We start from the raw sequence: 17,500 nt of genomic DNA, 5'->3' as shown, positions 1-17,500 counted from the left end.
TTTTTTTTAAATATAAAAATAAATGTATTTTAAATAAAAAAATACAATAAAAAGTAAACATTCATTTACGCAAAAAACATATAAAAAAATATAAATATTGCCCAAATGCTGCAAAATTTAAATGTCTTTAAATGCTTTTAAAAAAATGTGAATGCATGGAGCCTGTTTAATTTTAGTTAGTTGTAAATTGAATGATTGGTGCAAAAAACAAACGTACATTATAAGTGGACTTCAGGGGATAAAATAAAGGCTAAAGATGCTACAAAAGTTTCGAAATTGTCCACTTTACACATCCTGGTTAGCTCGATTATAGACTTTACGCATTCTTTGTCTCCCGGTTAAACTGTGAATCTCACCTGCTCAGATTTATATCTCGTGTTTGAGAAAGACTGAGTGCTGATCGAGATAAAGCCCCATCTCTGATCAACTCTGACAAAATGTCTTGAACGTCACTGAGTCCGCTCAGACCTAACGTCTCCTCCGCCAGTCTGATGAGAGAAGCACAAGGGTGAAATCAAACTAGAGAAGGAAATGCACAATGACAGAATCTGAACAAATAATATTCTCACTTACTTTCCAGGAGTCTCAAGCAAAGATTTCGTCAAATCTGCTGTAAAAGAATCGTCATTATAAACGTCCATCAGTGAGTCCTGTTATATGAACTGCATCAACAGCAGGTGTGTGGTTACCTGTGTGTGTGTGTGTGTGTGTGCGTGAAGCAGGTCACTTACCTTGACTGGTATCTTGTGCACGCTGCTCTTGTTTCCCTGAGAACAATGAGATCATGTTAAACTGAGGACCTGGTAAACTTACACCATGTTAGTCAGACTTTACAGTATGTGGAAGAACGTATCAGTGTAAACATGGACATTTGAAACTGGATTAAGTGAACATATATGATGTGATTGAGTGTGTAGTCCGGCTGCAGACACACAACTACGGATTGTTTACTGACAGACTGATGAATATTATAAACAACTGCTAAAATCACCAGTTTCAATGTGATTGGCTGATTTGACTTTATTTCCAGGAGTCAGTGTGCAAAGGTTTTTATCAGTCCACCAGGATCATTTGGAAAGTCTAAGCAGGCAGTTCTTGGCCAGAACAAGCTGTAATGTGGATCAGGTGAGATTAATCAGTCACTGTTTATCTTGTCAACAAAATGACTGGCGAAAATGTTTGTTGACGAAGGGTTTTTTGACAAGGCGAAAAGGATGCATCAAACGGCTTAAATTAAAACATGCTGTTGATGAAAATATGACAAGAAAAAAAATACCGCAAGATATAAAGGTGCTGAAAGCAATTTTAGCCGTTCTACTTCCACGAAACAGAGTCACTGAATTAGCCACGCACCTCTTTCCAAAACCCCGTCCCCCACAGATAACAAACGAGCTTTATTGAAACCGACACGAGCAGAAACGTTTGTCAAAAACGCCAACAGCAAAACAGCGCCCTCAACTGACAACTGTTATGAACAACTCGGCATAAAAATGGCATTAAGCCTCAATAATTCGCTGCAACTATAATAATATAATAAGAATTAGTATTTTAACTAGTGAAAATTGAATTGTTGAGTGTATTTACATTGTATATCAAACTGTTTTATTTTCAAAGATCAAGGAATATTTTATTTTTATGATATGACACTATACAGTATGTGTCTCACCCAGTGGCACACTATGTCAAGATCGAAATAAATTCCGGAAATGATGGGTAAAAAGCAGATTGAAACAGTCAGCCTGGGAAGGGTTAAAAAGCTATTTCAATCTGGACCACAGAGAGAGCCATTATCTTGACACAGTAGTGAACCATCCCAGAAGTGGCCGACCTTCCAAAATTCCTCCAAGAGCACAGCGACGACTCATCCAGGAAGTCACAAAAAAGCCAAGGACAAGGGGGCCTGGACAGCTCAGTGGTAAAATACGCTGGCTATCACCCCTGGAGTTCGCTAGCTCGCTAGTTCGAACCCCAGGGCGTGCTGAGTGACTCCAGCCAGGTCTCCTAAGCAACCGAATTGGCCCGGTTGCTAGGGAGGGTAGAGTCACATGGGGTAAACTCCTCGTGGTCGCTATAATGTGGTTCGTTCTAGGTGGGGCGCGTGGTGAGTTGAGCGTGGTTGCCGCGGTGGATGGCGTGAAGCCTCCACACGCGCTGTGTCTCCGTGGCAACGCACTCAACAAGCCACGTGCGGAGGATGTGCGGGTTGACTGTCTCAGATGCGGAGGCAACTGGGATTCGTCCTCCGCCACCCGGACTGAGGCGAATCACTAGGCAACCACGAGGACTTAAAAGCACATTGGGAATTGGGCTTTCCAAATTGGGAGCAAAAAAAAAAAAAAAAAAAGCCAAGGACAACATCCAAGGAACGGTATGCCATTTTAGTAGAATGAATATGACATGACGAAATACTGACTATATATAAAGGACATTTTCGTCAAAAGACAAACATTTACATTTATGCATTTGGCCTTTGGTCTTTTATCCAAAGCGACTTACAGTGCACTTATTACAGGGACAATTCCCCTGGAGCAACCTGGAGTTAAGTGCCTTGCTCAAGGACACAATGGTGATGGCTATGGAGATTGAACCAGCAACCTTCTGATTACCAGTTCAGTGCTTTAGCCCACTACGCCACCACCACTCCATTATGACTAAAATAAAATAAAACGTGGAAATTAACAATTAAAGAGGTTAAAGATGTGTATGTACCCTTCAGAGGGGTGACCTCTGGATGAGCAGTATTTCCAATGAATACAGAGGAAGACAAAATCTCCTCGTCTGTTCGCTCTTCTTCGGCCGCCTTTCCGAAACGGTGAGATGGAGGACTGTAACTCCTCACTATTCATGATTCAGTAGAAATAAACACAGGGTTTAATTATCTATTTCTATTCAAGTTTATTTTCCATCACTAAAGCAAAACGTTTTTCTCTCACCTTCTCGTAAGACTCTGAGAGGACTAGAATGTGATTCAAGCTCCACGCTGGCCATCATCGCAGGGTTCAGAGTCTCGATAGTGTTCACCAGCTGAAAGGAAACCGAGTCAGAGCGAAACACTGCAGTATATTAATGACCAGAACCTTGACGTGTTCATCTCATACCAGTCTGGTGTTGGCAAACTCTCTGTCCATGTGATCGGCGATGTTCTGCAGTCTGATGAGCTGAGCGTCCATCTCTGACAGACGCGCTGAGATCTGACTCCGGGACAGTAACGCCCGCTCCAGAGAGCCTGAAGGAGGAATCTTGACGGCCGACAGCACGCTGAGAGTCACGGGATCTCCGCTGATCACACGCTCAGCTTCTAGAGATACAGGAGGGGAGGATCTTACAGAAGAACCTGCAGGAAATACATATATAGGAGAGACTGGGGCTATTTGTCACAAGTGCTCTGTCTCAGAAACAGCAAGATTTGGAGTCAAAAGACCAACTGTGCAAATGTGTTTTCTCAAGCAGAGGTTTTCATTCAAAACCTCCATGAATAAGAATAGTTTTTGTCAATTTTACCTTTCAAATTTTCATATTATATTTTTGTTTAAGCTCTTGTGTAAACAAGCGAACATAATCAAACCACCCTGGCATACATTAAAGGAAGGATCAACTATATTATGAAGGCAGATTTTTCCCCAAAGGGTTTAAATGCATTCTTAGGTCAAAGGTATTTTTGACGAAAGTCAGGTCGGTGCATGTTGTCACATGTTTTAAATGTAATTAATATATAAATTACAATATTTGTTGGCCTATATAATGTTTTCATATTTTTCTACGTAACCTTTTCCATTTTTGTTGTTTAATGACTCATTTCTTGCCCCATAATTGTTTTGCTTTTTTACATTTTCCAGAAAAACCAATTACAATCGAAAACCAATTTCTCCCCATCACCTCCCAATATGGCAGGTTCCACTGTGACAACTTACCCCATATGGTGCAAGTTAACAACATGCCCCACTATTGGGGCATGTTGTCACAAAAGGTCAACATGTGTTCAACTATAAACTGTATCTTTTTTCCAGGGCAATAACAGTGGAAATGTTCAAAAGCTTGTTTGGTAACACTCTACTTTAACGTTCAATTTGTCAACATTAGTTAACATGAACTAACAATAAACAATACTTTAACAGCATTTATTAATCTTGGTTAATGTATATTTCAAAATATAGTAATGCATTTTTAAAATCAAAAGTTGTACATGTTATCATTAATTAATGCACTATGAACTAACATGAACTAACAATGAACAATTGTGTTTTTATTAACTAACATTAACAAAGATTAATAAATGCTGTATAATTGTGTTTATTGTTAGTTCATGAAACCTAATGCATTAACTAATGCATTAACTAATGGAACCTTATTGTAAGTGTTACTGCTTTATATATATATATATATATATATATATATATATATATATATATATATATATATATATATATATATATACTTTAAAGTATGTGACTTTGCAGAAATTGTCTTTCAAAAATAAAACTATTCTTAGAAATACATACTGTTCATTACTATTTTTAAATAAAAAGGAATCATTTTTTATTATTATTTAGAAATATATTTAACAGATCTATCTATTTTTCATTTTTCATTTAATTTAGAAAATAATAAATTTCCATTTAACCCTTTAAGCTCGGATCAGCCCACCGGCGGCCCATGAGAAAAAAAAATTTGCATCAAAATATGACTAACTACAGTCTTGACCAACACAAAATAGGTATCGTTTGAAAGATTAGAAGCTCTACTTTTCAATGCATGTAGACGTTATGACCAAAACTGAACAAGTGCTTTGAAATTTACAGACAACTCAAATAGTCATGTGTCATATGTTGTTGGAAAACTCTCATAGAGTAGAATACAACCAATAATTTGTTTTACTCACAGACAAAAATATAGCGAGTAATAGCTAATTATATGTCTTTGACAATTATGTTGCTGTTGCTTATATGCCGCATTTTTGCTTATAACTTCAGAAAAAATAAATGCAAATAAACTACATAAAATATCATACACCATTACTTAGAGGAGGTGATTATCTTTCAAACGAGCCCACACACAAGATAATCAGATGTATAGATCATTAGATAATCCACATGAAGCACAATGTTACATATGACCACCAGGAGATGGCGCCAAATACATGACACAGACTCAATGATGACTCAAATGACACAGAATGAAACTCATTCTGTGAAATCTCATTACTGAAATCATGTCTGCATGCTATGCAAACCTTTAGTTATTGTTGTGTTTGCATGTGTAATTATTTCATATATACAATTATTATGTTTTATTTGTTTGGAGACGTTTTTGGACACTATGATCAATTATATTTGTAATGCTATAACTTTTGATTGCTTTGTTGTATCAACACAAACGTTTTCTCAGATACAGTTGACATGATTGGGAACAGAACAAAAGCAGTTTTTCGGAAGCCACTTTATTTACACCCAGAGATATATAATGTCAAAAAAAAAGTAAAATTATGGCTAAATGTTTTTGTTTGTTTCAAAAGTATAGACACAAGACATAAACAATATGTGTGTAAACATGATTTTAGTTTGATAAAATCACTTACTAACCGCATCTATGGAAAGTTATGTCCAATTTTACAACTTTGTTGCCATGACGATGTAATGTCAACAAACCCTAAAACCCTAAAATGACTGTAAAAATGATGATTTAAACAACTTTACAGCTCAAATACATGATTTTTAACAGAAGAATTAATGTAAGTGCTTTTATAAAATTATAAGTTTCACATTTCTGCCTTTAAACCCTCCAAAAATGTACCCCATTGACTTCCATTGTAAGTGTCTCACTGTAACCTCCATTTTTGCTTTTTTTTTTTTTTAAAGAAAAGGAGGGATGAGTCTAAATTATTTTTTGTAGTAATCAACATTATACCACAAATGCTGTCGATTGAGCTTAACTTGTATTGAACCCGGAATATTCCTTTTAATTTTAAACTCTTTTGTGAACCCCTGGTTGGAAAATTCCACCTTAAAGACTGTTTCATTAGTGTCTGACTACATAATCAGGTGTAAAATGAAAGTGTACCTGGAAGCTCTTCGGCTGGTTCCTCAGTGAAGTGCTCAGTGTTGACTGGGGCGGAGCTAAAGGCGGGGTTTGGGGCGGAGTTTACAACAGAAGCTGCTAGAAGTTGAAGCTGAGCTGATGAGGGGGGCGAGGGAGGAGTCAGGGGCGGAGCCATATTCTGAAGAAGAGAATCATCCGGCAAATCGATCACATTGATAAACCTCCGACCTTCGGCGTTCTACAAGAAACAAAGAGAGCAGTGCTTCCTCACACTTTCCAAATGATCAAGTATAAATAAACACAGTATAAACACTGCAGTGTTTCCTTACAACATCTGTGTTCGACTCAGTGAGGCGTCTGTTCTCTGGCTTTTCTGATGTTCTGTTTTCAGAGAATCGAAGATTCAAGAAAACGGCTGGAGCTGTGTGACATATCAAATATTAAAAATAATATTAAGTTCCATTAAAATTAAGTTAGGATCTGTAACATGCTGACGATTACCACAGAAAATGTTTTTTTTTTAAACGAGGCCAACATACCCTATATTCTTTTAAACATTAGAGTCTATAAAAGCAACACCCCTCTACTGGGATGAAATATTTAATAACATAAAGAAAATGTAGATATCCCATCAATCTTCTCATCTTATGAACTTACGAGCAGATGGCAAGATGGGAGATGTAGGAAGCTTTACGGAAACGGCTTTATCAGTGATGGAGCGAGACGGTTCTAGAGTAAACACAAACTAATATGAGTTTATTTTAAAGGGTTTAAAAGAGTTTAAAGAAGTTTAAAGACCCTCAGGACAATGATCAGACCAGGCTCAGTGTTTGTACAGGCGTCCTGGATTTCAGGAGGCTTCTTCTGTGTGGAGGCGAACGCATGGAGCTCAGCGGAGGTGGAATAAACCTTATCCAACAACATCTGTCCAGTCAACTCTGAATCAAAGGAGCCTGATGGACACAAAATATACTCATTAGTTAGGAACACAAAGGACGAATACACAGAGTTTGGTAAAATAAGGACGCTTTTGAGAGAGACAGAAAGGGAGAGGTTTATGAGACATGTGTTTTCTTACCTAAAGGAATGACGTAGCCATCATTTTCATCTGGCAGTACCTCTGCAGGCGGCAGACTCTGAAGAAACACAATTAAAACTCTAATGACTTCAGGATTAATCTCTCAATGCAGACATTATGCTGCACATAAAAGATTCTTCTCCCAAAGATGAAAATTCTGTCATTGTTTACTCTCACTCATGTTAGTGTGAAATAAACATAAAATATACCATTTTCACATATCACATATTATTACTTAGAGGAGGTGATTATCTTTCAAACGAGTCCACACACAAGATAATCAGATGTATAGATCATTAGATAATCCACATGAAGCACAATGTTACATATGGCCACCAGGAGATGGCGCCAAATACATGATACAGATTCAATGATGACTCAAATGACACAGAATGAAACTCATTCTGTGAAATCTCATTACTAAAATCATGTCTGCATGCTATGCAAACCTTTAGTCATTGTTGTGTTTGCATGTGTAATTAGTTCTTATGTACAATTATTATGTTTTATTTGTTTGGAGACGTTTTTGGACACTATGATAAATTATTTTTGTAATGCTAAAACATTTGATTGCTTTGTCGTATCAACACAATATTTTGCTCAGATACAGTTGACATGATTGGGAACAAATCATGGTATTTACACCCAGAGATATATAAATGTCAAATCAGAAAAATGTTAAATTTTTGGCTCAATTTCTTTTGTGATTTTTCTTATGCATTATAATCTATTTCACTAAAAAATGTGAGAGGTTTCCTTTACAATGATACCAAACACTTGACCCTCCTTGTTATTTTGTTTGTTTGTTTTTTGGTTGAGTTCTAAGCCTTTAATTTTGGGTATGCCACTGAAACAAGAAATCTTTAAAAACACCTTCAGAGCTTAAAGGGTTAAACCTTTCCACAGACTGTTTTCACTACATTCTCCATTTTACAGCATCTACAGACCAGTGCAACGCGCCTGTTGGAAGGTAAAAGTGTTGCAAAATTCGAGATTTAAATTTGAGACCTTGTACAATAAATATTTGTACACGTAAGTCCGTATACATTATGCAAATGAAGTTAGCTTTGATTCCGTGTTCCGTGTAATGTGTTCAAAGATGAGATCCGCGCACTCCATTTTCATTGAATAATGTCTCTTTTAACATCCTTTCTGTTGTTTATAGTCAGTTGTTGATCAAAAAGTAAAAATAAACAGGAGTTCTAATCACACATTGCATGAATGGAGTAAATTAAAACAAGCAACTTCCTTTTCGTTAATGTCCGCTGCACTTATTCAACTGTAAACGCTTGCTCGCGGAACTGTCTGTACTCTTAAAGAGACAGTACCATTTTAGCGCTTGTTATGCACGTCAATGTAAATACTTTTAAATTGTACAAATAATGCATATAAACAAGATGTAACCAAATTTAGTAATGTAGTAAGTGTAATAAATGTGTAAATATTAAAAGGGGCAATCATACATTATGAAATATTTTAACTTCAACAAATACTGTAAATGTTGAAGAATTGAACAAATACTGTATTCTCTTGCAGCATCTATGCAGAAGTTTGGTAAAAAAATAAATAAATAAACTGTACAAAGCCCTGCCTCATGTTACCGCATTATTTACATGGTAAATAAAAAAGAAAAATATTAAATTATATATACACTATCACATACTATAGCGTGAGAAGTCATATAGATGACTACTATATATATATGTGAAGATGCCCCCTTCCTGGTTTGTTTAATATCTTTATCAGTTGCATTACGCTTACATGTCATCAAAAGTCTGGCGAGTAAAAATGCAAATTTACTAGCCAATGGTAATTCTTTCTCCAATGTGTATGTAGATGGTTGCATATGATCGATATGTGTGAGGAACAGACCAAAATTCAAATAGTAAAGGTTGGGGTGTATGTGCAAACTCAAACTTGATAAGTCAAGTGCATAATGGCTTAAAATGGTCAGTCTGTTCCTCACACAAAGTTATCACATGGCTTCAGAAGACCTGGAATATAGTAGATCATGATTCATACAGAGTACATTGATGGTGGTTTTCTGGTAAAAACCAGCCCCTAGTCACTGCGTGCTTTCATTGTATGTAAAAGAGCAGCGGGAACATGCCTCTTGTGCTCCACAAAAGAGAGAAAGTCATACGGGTTTGGAACAACATGAGGGTGAGTAAATAAGATGGACAGAATTGTCCATTTGTGGTGGACTACCTCTTTAAAACAAGACTTTCTACTCTCATGATTCAAGCGCTGCTGAAACATGTTTATACCTCGTCTGGAGGAATGATTGAGTCTTCCGGTCTGAATGTGACTCCAATCTTCTCCTTGTTTTTCTCATCTCTCCTTTTCCGTCTGAGTGAGAGAACACACAAACACCTCAACACTGAACAGGGTACAAAAGAGATGTAAATGTAAAATAAAAAAGACATGTCACCTCTTGCTGGATGGACTGGTTTTGCTCTGGCCGTGCGTGATGTTTTCTGTCTTTAAGAGCTGTAGTTTGGTGTCAGCGGGCATCTGTTTCACTGCGGCCCATCTCAACAGCTCCTCCAATGGGATGAGACGAGGAGTTCGTAAAGGAGGTGCATTGAATCGTAAACCCTAAACATCAAACATACCATAATGTGAAGATCTAGAAATGTTACATTACTTGCAACTTACAGTAACAACTGCAACTGGCTGTTCTGTAAAGTACGTCTGTAAATGTTAACGAGAGAGGACTTAAATGGCTTTATATCATCCGTGTAATGCAACACTAGAATGAAATGTTTATTTTTTTGTTTGTACCTGACTGTTACAGCTGGCTTTTCATAGATGTTTTAGTCACATAGCACGAAATTTGGCTGCATATGTGAGTGATTTCCTCTCGATCTTGGGATTTAAGAATCGACATCAAGATCGTTCAAATGTAAATTGCGATTTATCGGAAAATCGATATTTTTACCCAGTCCAATTTTCAAAAGCGTTTAATGTTTAGATTTGACTGTTTTATCCTTGACTTGTTCAACGTCCAAAAGGGGGTGCTACATCATGAAAATAGTTTACAATTAAAACGTCTCCGAATACATAACTAAGGCATATATGGTATCGTTTGAACGCTTAGAATCTGAACTTTTCATAGATAACCATCACTTATGCATTTATGTTACTTAAAATAACAAATTAAGGCCTTAAAACATCCGCTTCGCAAATAAGCGCCACCTAGTGTTTATGTGGTAGTATTAATATGAATATGAAAGTCTTTAAAATAGCACTTAAATAGACAAATAATATATCAAATGAAAGCTCTCCTTCTCAGGAACATGACTGTATAGTTTATTTTGTTGCACTAATACTACAGTTTTAAAAGATTTTCAAAAGAATCACAAAGTGAAATATGAACGAAAATGAACAAGCGCATCTACGAGGGCTAAAATGCATTAGAGTGCCACCTACATTTCAGATCGGCATTTTGTGACGGAAGGTGAAAAATTATTAAATCTATTTATCACTAGATTGTAAACATATACACTATTATTTGTGAATAATTGGAGTCTTTTTTGGGGGGGGTTCTGACATTTTTTTTTTAGCAATTTTTGGCAGTTAGTCCACAGTATGTGTAAATGGTGAGCTTTTAAATGAGTGTGAAATTTACAATAGAATTATACAATAGAAATTATTGCATGTCAAAAACTATAAGGATTTAAGCAGAGTGAAATCAGCATAAACCATTTCAATATTCATGGTGTGGAAAATCATAAAATGTTTCTCTATTTATTTTACTTATTTTTTAAATTACGACTTTTCTTACGTTTTTTATTTTATTTATTTTTTTAGTTAGTGTGCTTGTTAACCAAGTGGACAAAAGTGTCAGTTAAGAGCATGCTTGAGATGAAATATGAGACAAAACAAAGAAAAATCAAGGGAAATATCACTTTTTATTGGGCGACAATATTGTTCAGACAGACTGGTGTCTGACACTGTTTTGTGTCTAAATAGCAAGTTTAAAGTGAAAGTACTCACTGCGCTGGGTGGATCTGGGTCTCTGTGTAGCAGCTGCAGTCTGGGGAAGTGACCCGTCACTGTGGTGCCCACACTGGGCGGTTTCACCATGGTGGACTGTGGGATGCGCGGCAGGGTCACAGGTCGCTGGGCATCCGGGTGAAAGCGCAGCAGAGGCAGACCAACAGCAGGAGGCGCTCTGTGAGGAGCAGGAGGCAGACCTGTCCTCTCTGATGTATTATACCGACTCGTATGGAGGTGTGATAGAGGTGCCACTGACGGTTCGGCCCATGTTCTGCCCATCTCATCAGATCGACGGACTGTTGAGGGTGCATACTGATTAGTGAGGAAGTTGGCGTGAGACGAGGGAGCCCAGGCCTCCCTCACAGGAAGAGGAGGTGGTGGAGGAGGAGGAGGTTTCAGGAGAACTGGCTGTGGCGGATGCAGCTGCAGAAGTTTGAGTCCTGCTCTCTGTTGAGGGGTAACATACGGGTGGGCTTCAAAGACGCCAGTAGGTGGCGTCTGTGTGGTCATGTGATTATTTGCAGTTGTTAGAAGCCCTTGTGAGGTCGGGATTAAATTCCTGCTGTCTGTTTGAACATCCTGCGACCAGTGCGGCCGGATAGTCAACTGCTCAATGTCCTGTGAGAGGTTGTGAAGAAAAAACTAAGGTATTTTCTAGTGGTCAACAAATACACTTTTTTTTCCAATTTCTGTGGTCAATGGCTGATATAGTATAATGCTGATAAATAAATGCAATATTTATACATAACATTTACTGACCATTGGACACATTTTTGCAGTTCAATTCAATAACAGCCCTAAAAGTACCTTTATTCCATGTAGGCTCATAATAATTATTTAATTTTTTTGTTGTTGTTTAAAATAGCTTTGGATTTTGCAGTTGACACTAAATTACTGAAATTAAATAACATTTACTCAAAATTCATTCAAAAATGTTTGAATACAGAATACAGGCCTTATTCATTAAACATGAGCAGAACAAACTTGTGTGTAAATGCATTCTTTTTAATTTAATTTTTTTAATTTTATCCCCTTTTCTCCCCAATTTGGAATGCCCAATTCCCACTACTTAGTAGGTCCTCGTTGTGGCGCGGTTACTCGCCTCAATCCGGGTGGTGGAGGACAAGTCTCAGTTGTCTCCGCTTCTGAGACCTCAATCCGTGCATCTTATCATGTGACTCGTTGTGTATGACACCGCGGAGACTCACAGCATGTGGAGACTCATGCTACTCTCCACGATCCACGCACAACTTACCACGCGCCCCATTGAGAGCGAGAACCACTTATCACGACCACAAGGAGGTTACCCCATGTGACTACCCTCCTTAGCAACTGGGCCAATTTGGTTGCTTAGGAGACCTGGCTGGAGTCACTCAGCACACCCTGGATTCAACCTCGCGACTCCAGGTGTGGTAGTCAGCGTCAATACTCGCTGAGCTACCCAGGCCGCCCCGTAAATGCATTCTTACATAAATTATCCCTTTGTTTTACCAACAATTTACACACAAATTTGTTATGCTCAATGTGTGCATTATCCATTGACGAGACTGTCAGTAGACTTTGGGGGAACAAGCACTCCTATTAACTAGCAAAGCGGCCAATATGGCTGTTTACCTGTTCCCTCAGGAATGTCCTATGGATTTTTAGAATAGGGATTTTTAAATGACAGAGAAAATTACTTAGAGACTTTCACGTTTTATTCTAGAACATACATTACACACAGTCAAACCTCAATTGTGGATTTCGAAGCCACTTCAATCTATCACTTCAGTGATAAAAATGCATGTTGCTAAATAAGGACTACAACAGTCGTCCATTTCATAAAGCATGTGGCTCCGATGCTGATTGGTAGTTGGTAGTCCTTAACCCCCCATTCTGATCCAAGTAGGGTTGCTTACTTTGCTTCTCGCGGTCCTTTTTGACCGGACACAATACAGGTGTAACTTCTTTTTCGTTTTAAAGAAATGATTACATTTCTTTTTTCCCGAAGTAAAAACAATAAATATATGCTTATAATAAATATATACTTTTGGGATTTTATGTTTTTTAGATCTTATTTACATATAATTTTCTCGATTTCACAATTAATTTGCATATGCAAATGAGAAAATATATGGAACTTCACTACAGTAAAAACCTAGTTGAAATATGAATAAAATATGAGAATGTGTCCTGTATTGAGGGCAGATTGCTGCCATCCGGTGAAAAAAAAAGAGCAATAACATGACTTTCATGTTATGAAAATCATGTTATGACAATAATAGCCAGTAGATGACAGCAGTGTTCTATACAGCCACCTACTGTATAGTAATTCTACATTTTATAACAAGTTATGCATTTAGATATATATTTACACATTATCAAACTATTATTTGTCAAAGTTTAGCATTTGTTTTTTTACTATTTTGAAGTGTCAGTTTTTCCAATAATATCACATTATGCTTACAGTCAAACCTGACCATGGTGTTACAAAGACATAAAATTATCATTTTGTTACCAATCATTTATTTCAAACATCAAAATGTAATAAATTAATAATAATTTCAATGAACAAAATAAATCTTATGCTTTGTTGTTTGTTTTTATTAAGATGGCAGCATGTTAGTATTTGGGTATAAGTCGGTCTTATTTGAGTTCTCTGTTTTGTGCCAAATAAGTGATTTAATGGTTTATGTTGTGTTTTTAAGGGGAATTCAGTTTGTGAGTTTGCATGAGCACTATTTTGCAGTTATTATTATGTTCTATCAACATCAAATATTTCTGATTTTGCTTGCGTTCAATTTGTGGACATTGCTTTGGACATTTGCCTGTCCTTATGCTGGATTTCTTTGAGGCCGATTCTATGGGAGGATTGTATCTTGTTCCAAACTCATGCTCCGAATTGACAGACGAGGGATTGTCCGGCTTATTTCGAGTCATATGGATCAAATTCTTCTGCTCGTACTTCAATGGCATCATCTTTCAGTGATTTACTGTCAAGAAAGCTGCATAGAGGGGGCCCGAGTAGCTCAGCGAGTAAAGACTCTGACTACCACCCCTGGAGTCGCAAGTTCGAATCCAGGGCGTGCTGAGTGACTCCAGCCAGGTCTCCTAAGCAACCAGATTGGCCTGGTTGCTAGGGAGGGTAGAGTCACATGGGGTAACCTCCTTGTGGTTGCTATAGTGTGGTTCGCTCTCGGTGGGGCGCATGGCGAGTTGTGCGTGGATGCCTCCACACGCGCTACATCTCCACAATAACACACTCAACAAGTCACGTGATAAGATGCGCGGATTGACGGTCTCAGACGTGGAGGCAACTGAGATTCATCCTCCGCCACCCGGATTGAGGCAAGTCACTACACCACCACGAGGACTTAGAGCGCATTGGGAAGTGGGCATTCCAAATTGGTGAGAAAAAGGGGAAAAATCAAAAAACAAAACCCCAGACTGGGTTTTTTTTTTTAGGAAACTGCGCAATCTCTGCATGTCTCATATTAAACAAGCAAAATCAGAGTTTTTTTTCTCTCTGAAACATCAATAAATCTGAATAATCCAATGAAATGTTGCAAAGTTATTAACCCTTGTGCGACCTTCGGGACATTTTTGTCTTTTTCATTTGTGTTTTTCCGATCATTTGTTAATGCCAACAGCATACATTTTACCAAAGGTGTGTATTTTCTGGGGAATTTTGATATTTCAACCTCAGTTCCTATAATACATCTATAATACACTGTGAACACAAAATAGTTACACTCAGGACCTTCAGGACAAAAATGTCCCCATTGAAACCCATTAAAACTGCAATATTTGATCCCAGTGCCATTAAAGCATAACATCATGAATTATATGATATTATGCTTTCATTCTGGAGCCCTGGCTTCAAAATTTACATTTTTAATATTTTCCACCAGATGGCGCCATTTTTCTCATGTTTAGCCTATGGAGCAAATACAAGCTTTTCCCCTATTCTCTGTTTGCTGTATTATAGAGCACTGCGGACCAGTTGAATAAAAGATGCAGCTTAAATTGTGTGGGTGTGTTGGTATGGATGTCAGAGTGTGTTTTGTATGTGTGTATTGAGAAATGTGTGTGTAAAAAACAACAGTGGCATTATGTAAACAAACTGTCTTTCCCATTCATTTCCGATGGTCGGTCCATTTTGGCCGCGAACAACAAAGATGTCGCTTTTGCTTTTATAACCACTTAGACTTATCGAATCAAGTCCAAATATTTTTGTGTGTTCAGATGGCAAGTGGAGGAAAAGTCACTAAGTCTTGTACTGCTCAGATAAACAAAAATGTTTTTATTACATCGGAAAAAGTGATTTCGGTAAAACATTATCGAATATAAAAATAAATGTTAATTAGTATTGTGATGGCAACGTGTTTTTAAAAAACACAGTAGCTTCAAAACTACAATTTGAGGTTTGACTCAGTGTAATTTATGTTCTAGAACAAAACATGAAACTTTCTTCAAGTAATTTTAACCACAAGCCTTTTTTTTTTAATTATAAATGTAAAACTGCCATTATAAAAACCCACAGGAAATTTTTGAGGGAACACATGGCTCAAAAATGCTAACTGTCTTCCAGGTTTTTGGAGTCCAACATGAACAGCTCTATTATGATACTCTCAAAATGTCCTAATATCAGCCGATTACTCTGTTTATCACTAGCTATTTCTTATTTCCCATCATCTGACTGATTTCACTTAAAATTAGGATATAATTAGCTAACATTACCTGACTTCTGAGAACTGGGCTCCTCTGTTCCATTTCATGGTTTGGATTAAGAACAGACCCTGAATTCACACTGACAGGAAGTCTGTCATTGACTCTTTCAGGTACGGTTGCTCGTGTAGGATGAGTGGATCTGTGTGGGGTATTCTGGGTAAGAGCATGTGTGTGCTCAGAGGTGGGCTGACACTGAGTCTGTGTAGATATTGCAGTAGTCTGGGGTAAAATCACATTAGATTGAAGTGGCAGGTTTGTAAATGATGCCCCCACAACCTGCATCAGACTCATGAAGTTGATCTGCTGCAGCTGAAATAGAAGAAAATCAGGAAACTGTAAATGTTTTGACACTGAAACACACAGAGAAGTTGTTTAGAATCGTCCATACTGTTTCCAGGCATGATGCTAACTAGTTTCTTTGTCTGCACTGACAGCAAAAACACTGCTTAAAGGGACACAATCAATGACACCGCCAATCAGAACATATTGGATGTTTAATGGATTGTGGACCAATAAGATTTCACAGTGGGCAGGGCTATCGAATTTGACACTGAAAACTACTACCAACTAACTGACCCTTTGTACAAACTGTGATGACGCGCTTCCACCTAGTTTAGCAGCATAAATCTAGAAACATTCTGTGTACTTCTGTGTAATCTGTGTACTTAACCCTTTAAGCTTGGATGCCGCCGGCAGGCCCACGAGAACAAAACATTGTAAAAATATGAATAACTACAGTCTTGACCAACACAAAATAGGTATCGTTTGAAAGAATAGAAGCTCTACTTTCCAATGCATGTAGACATTATGACCAAAACAAGTGCTTTGAAATTTGCAGACAAATCAGAAGTAAAGAAAAAATTGCTCTGTACATATTATTGCAATCAGTAAAAACATCAAACTCATCAAACAGTCATGTGCCATATGTTGTTGGAAAGCTCTCAAAGAGTAGAATACAACCAGCCTATTTGATTTACTCACAGACAAAAATATAGTGAGTAATAGCTAATTATGTCTTTGACAATTATGTTGGTGTTGCTTATATGCCACATTTTTGCTTATAACTTAACGAAACATAAAAGGAACATACAATATCACATAACATTTCTTAGAGGAGGTGATTATCTTTCTAACGAGCCCACACACAAGATAATCAGATGTATAGATCATTAGATAATCCACATGAAGCACAATGTTACATATGACCACCAGGAGATGGCGCCAAATACATGACACAGACTCAATGATGACTCAAATGACACAGAATGAAACTCATTCTGTGAAATCTCATTACTAAAATCATGTCTGCATGCTATGCAAACCTTTAATCATTGTTCTGTTTGCATGTGTAATTAGTTCTTATGTACAATTATTATGTTTTATTTGTTTGGAGATGTTTTTGGACACAATGATAAATTATTTTTGTAATGCTATAACTTTTGATTGCTTTGTCGTATCAACACAAATTTGTTCTCGGATACAGTTGTCATGATTGGGAACAAAACAAGAGCAGTTTTTCTGAGCCACCTTATTTACACCCAGAGATATAAAATGTCAAATAATGAAAATAATAATAAAACAATTATTTTAAGTTTCTTATTCTGAGAGTCTCAAAATGTATCATATCAATATCATTAAACAATTTGAAAAGTTTTCTTTACAATGATACCAAAC

General features: G+C 37.2%; 1 protein-coding gene across 2 annotated transcripts in view; it reads right to left on the bottom strand.

Annotated features, from left to right (window-relative positions):
• The window catches only part of cplane1 (ciliogenesis and planar polarity effector 1), a 54,177-nt gene that overhangs the window by 9,511 nt on the left and 27,166 nt on the right, over nucleotides 1-17,500 (bottom strand). The window contains exons 32-46 of one of the 2 annotated variants that reach the window (XM_051686089.1): nucleotides 15,836-16,135; nucleotides 11,114-11,734; nucleotides 9,546-9,712; nucleotides 9,382-9,463; nucleotides 7,115-7,172; nucleotides 6,855-6,989; nucleotides 6,694-6,765; nucleotides 6,366-6,457; nucleotides 6,058-6,274; nucleotides 3,099-3,298; nucleotides 2,934-3,024; nucleotides 2,710-2,838; nucleotides 732-767; nucleotides 574-610; nucleotides 357-488 (exon numbers count right to left, since the gene is read on the bottom strand). In XM_051686089.1, the coding sequence (XP_051542049.1) occupies nucleotides 357-488; nucleotides 574-610; nucleotides 732-767; nucleotides 2,710-2,838; nucleotides 2,934-3,024; nucleotides 3,099-3,298; nucleotides 6,058-6,274; nucleotides 6,366-6,457; nucleotides 6,694-6,765; nucleotides 6,855-6,989; nucleotides 7,115-7,172; nucleotides 9,382-9,463; nucleotides 9,546-9,712; nucleotides 11,114-11,734; nucleotides 15,836-16,135 (2,369 nt within the window). Of the gene's footprint in view, nucleotides 1-356; nucleotides 489-573; nucleotides 611-731; nucleotides 768-2,709; nucleotides 2,839-2,933; nucleotides 3,025-3,098; nucleotides 3,335-6,057; nucleotides 6,275-6,365; nucleotides 6,458-6,693; nucleotides 6,766-6,854; nucleotides 6,990-7,114; nucleotides 7,173-9,381; nucleotides 9,464-9,545; nucleotides 9,713-11,113; nucleotides 11,735-15,835; nucleotides 16,136-17,500 lie in introns of both variants that reach the window. The other variant, XM_051686088.1, reaches the window with a different exon arrangement.

The sequence above is a fragment of the Myxocyprinus asiaticus genome, chromosome 43 (assembly GCF_019703515.2).
Source record: "Myxocyprinus asiaticus isolate MX2 ecotype Aquarium Trade chromosome 43, UBuf_Myxa_2, whole genome shotgun sequence".
Lineage (NCBI taxonomy): Eukaryota > Metazoa > Chordata > Actinopteri > Cypriniformes > Catostomidae > Myxocyprinus > Myxocyprinus asiaticus.
This window is presented reverse-complemented; position numbering and strand designations above follow the sequence as displayed.